This window comes from Salvelinus sp. IW2-2015, unplaced genomic scaffold (genome assembly GCF_002910315.2).
Source record: "Salvelinus sp. IW2-2015 unplaced genomic scaffold, ASM291031v2 Un_scaffold3566, whole genome shotgun sequence".
NCBI classification, from domain to species: domain Eukaryota; kingdom Metazoa; phylum Chordata; class Actinopteri; order Salmoniformes; family Salmonidae; genus Salvelinus; species Salvelinus sp. IW2-2015.
In genome coordinates, this window is record NW_019944845.1 from 16,254 (window position 1) to 18,790 (window position 2,537).

General features: G+C 41.0%; 1 gene segment (V, D, J or C); it reads right to left on the reverse strand.

Moving 5' to 3' along the window:
- Positions 1–884: 884 nt before the first annotated feature.
- Positions 885–1,959, reverse strand: LOC112076095 (Ig lambda-3 chain C region-like). The segment is given in 3 exon segments: positions 885–1,205; positions 1,739–1,844; positions 1,936–1,959. Coding segments are annotated over 3 exon segments (450 nt in total).
- Positions 1,960–2,537: the final 578 nt, after the last annotated feature.

The window sequence follows — 2,537 nt, forward strand, 5'->3', positions numbered from 1 at the left end:
TGTGCCTATGTTTGAATAGTGATATCAGGTCTGTTACGTCTAGAAGCCTGTGTTTCAGTGCCTCAGGAGGGTAATTTATAGTGACAGGCTGGTACTGCTGAAAGTGTGATCAGGGTTTAACTCTCATTATTCAGTATACCTTCATGTCTGGGACATCTTCGATTCGTGGCAGTAGTAGGTTGGAGTAACTCCTTACATATGGTTTTTCAAGTGAAGATGCGGGATTTTATGGTATGGGTGTTGTCGGCCGAGTGTTCACCCGTGTGAGTCGTGCAATCCTCAAGACTTGAGAGATGGTATGCTGTTAAATTAGAATATGCAGGTGGTTGATGGAACAACATGACTATGACTTGAAAGTTGATTCTGAACCACAATCAGTTTTGGTTATTTGACTAACACACGATAATCCTCTTTACCCACCATCGAATATGGATAAATCCAATTAATTCTCAGATCACATAGTTTGTCACAATAGAAACTATGTCCTATACTCCTGTTATAATGGTTGTATGATGGTTTTTGGGTTTGCTCCTGTCCAGGTATTCACTGTTCCATAGGGTGGTTAACCTACCTTCCTTTCCTACCTGTCCACTTTTAATGTTTCATTAGTTGTGTTACAGAGCAGTTTGAGTTTTTGTTTTAACAACCAAAGTAAGGTTGTCAGATTATATTTACTTTAACATATGAACATTAGGGGACATCTTGTTTGACATTAATGTATTTTAATTATGTTAATTTCCATGAAAGAAAAGGCAAAAAAAAGGTGACGATTTAAAAGGATGGGCAATCACGTTTGATGACAGTGTTTGAAGTTCTAGATAGTATTTTGATGGTAGATGACAGCGCTAAGGTAAGCGTGGTTCTACATCTCGGCTACAGGGGTGTCTACTGGGAGCAGTGGTGTGGCTCCAGTGTGTGAGTGACGGGGGCCTGGTCCTTTAGGGTGGCCTCACAGGTGACTGAGCCAGCCTTCCTCCACTGGCCAGTGGGGAAGGTGAGGCTGCTGCTCCAGCTGTAGTGGCCGTCCTTCTCCAGGACCTCCAGGCTCTGGCTGCCCTGCAAGGCCCCCCCGGCCCCCAGCCTCCAACCCAGCTTCCAGCCCCCCGGGAAGCCCCTGTTGGCCAGGCACACTAGGGCCACATTCCCCTGGTCCTGCTCCTCACCGGAGGGGAGTAGGACGGTCAGGGAGGGAGGTACCACACCCACTAGGAGAGAGGATGGGGGGGGGAAGGAGAGATGACATGTAAGGGTTAAACTTGACAAGAACCTTGAAGAACTTTCAACCACTTAAATATAAAGAAACAAATCTGATACTGTATAAAATAGTGTMAGTGAAAATGGCAGGTTGTGAATATATTTTCTACAGACTCTTTCCCTTCCCTCCAAGAACATCTATGAAGCTTGAAAACACACTACAGTCAGTTGTGTTAAATTACTGTACAGAAATGCAACTTACATGCTTACAATATAAAAAGTTTAACACTGAAGCTGAACTGGTTTAGTGTATTTAAAGACATCAAACACTAAAACTATTATTATAGATATTTTGTATATGAAGTTTTTGTCCTTGAATGATCATCAGAGCATATGGAAACATTGCAAATAATCTGAATTAAGTCCATTAAACTTCAAACTACAAACTTAAACTTCAAACAACAAATATTCCTTCATCACTTTTTTGGACTTAATAAATGTTAAAATAAATGTATTATAAAAAAGATAGATCTCTTGTACTTACAGTCAACGATGAGTTTGGTGCCKCCACCGAAAGTGTRCCACAGTGATACAGACTCATTGAACAGCCGTACAAAAACCTCCTGCTCTTTACACACACCAGTAACTCTCTACACAACACACATTCAACCCCACCACTGATTGTCTGTCAAAAAAATAATAATAAACATACAAATATATACAGATTATTTCCCCCCTCACTATAAAATTTAAAATGTTGGACATTTCAAATATATCTGACAAATGTTAAATATTAAATTCCAGGCCTTCCACAGATTTAGGTAACCAATTGTATTCCATATTTAAGATTGTGTTTATGTTTATGTAATTACAGTAACAGTTTCATCATCTGTCCTGAGGTCGGCTATTTCCATAGAGGAGGTGCTTTGCATTGGCAGCTCAGGCTTCATTGCTCTGGGAGTGTTTATAGCCCTGTGAGTTTCAGACTGCAGGACTGAGATCTGTCCTTCAACACAACAGAAACCACGACAACCATGACTCTGATCACCATCTTCATCTGGACACTGGTCTGCTGCTGCCTCAAAGGTCTGTTGTTTTCTAACTCTTACAATGGAAAAATGACATATTGTTGAGTGCCTTGTATAATCATTGAAATGGATCTCAATTAATAAATGTCCCTGTAAAAATCTGTTAATCATACTCATTGATCAATTCATATTTTTCCTCTTCAGGATCCAGAGGTCAGGTGACTGTGACTCAGCCTCCTGTTGTGACATTTCTCCAGGAGGACCCGTCACTCTGACCGCTGAAACCAGCCCTGAAGTGTACACAGACGAGTGATG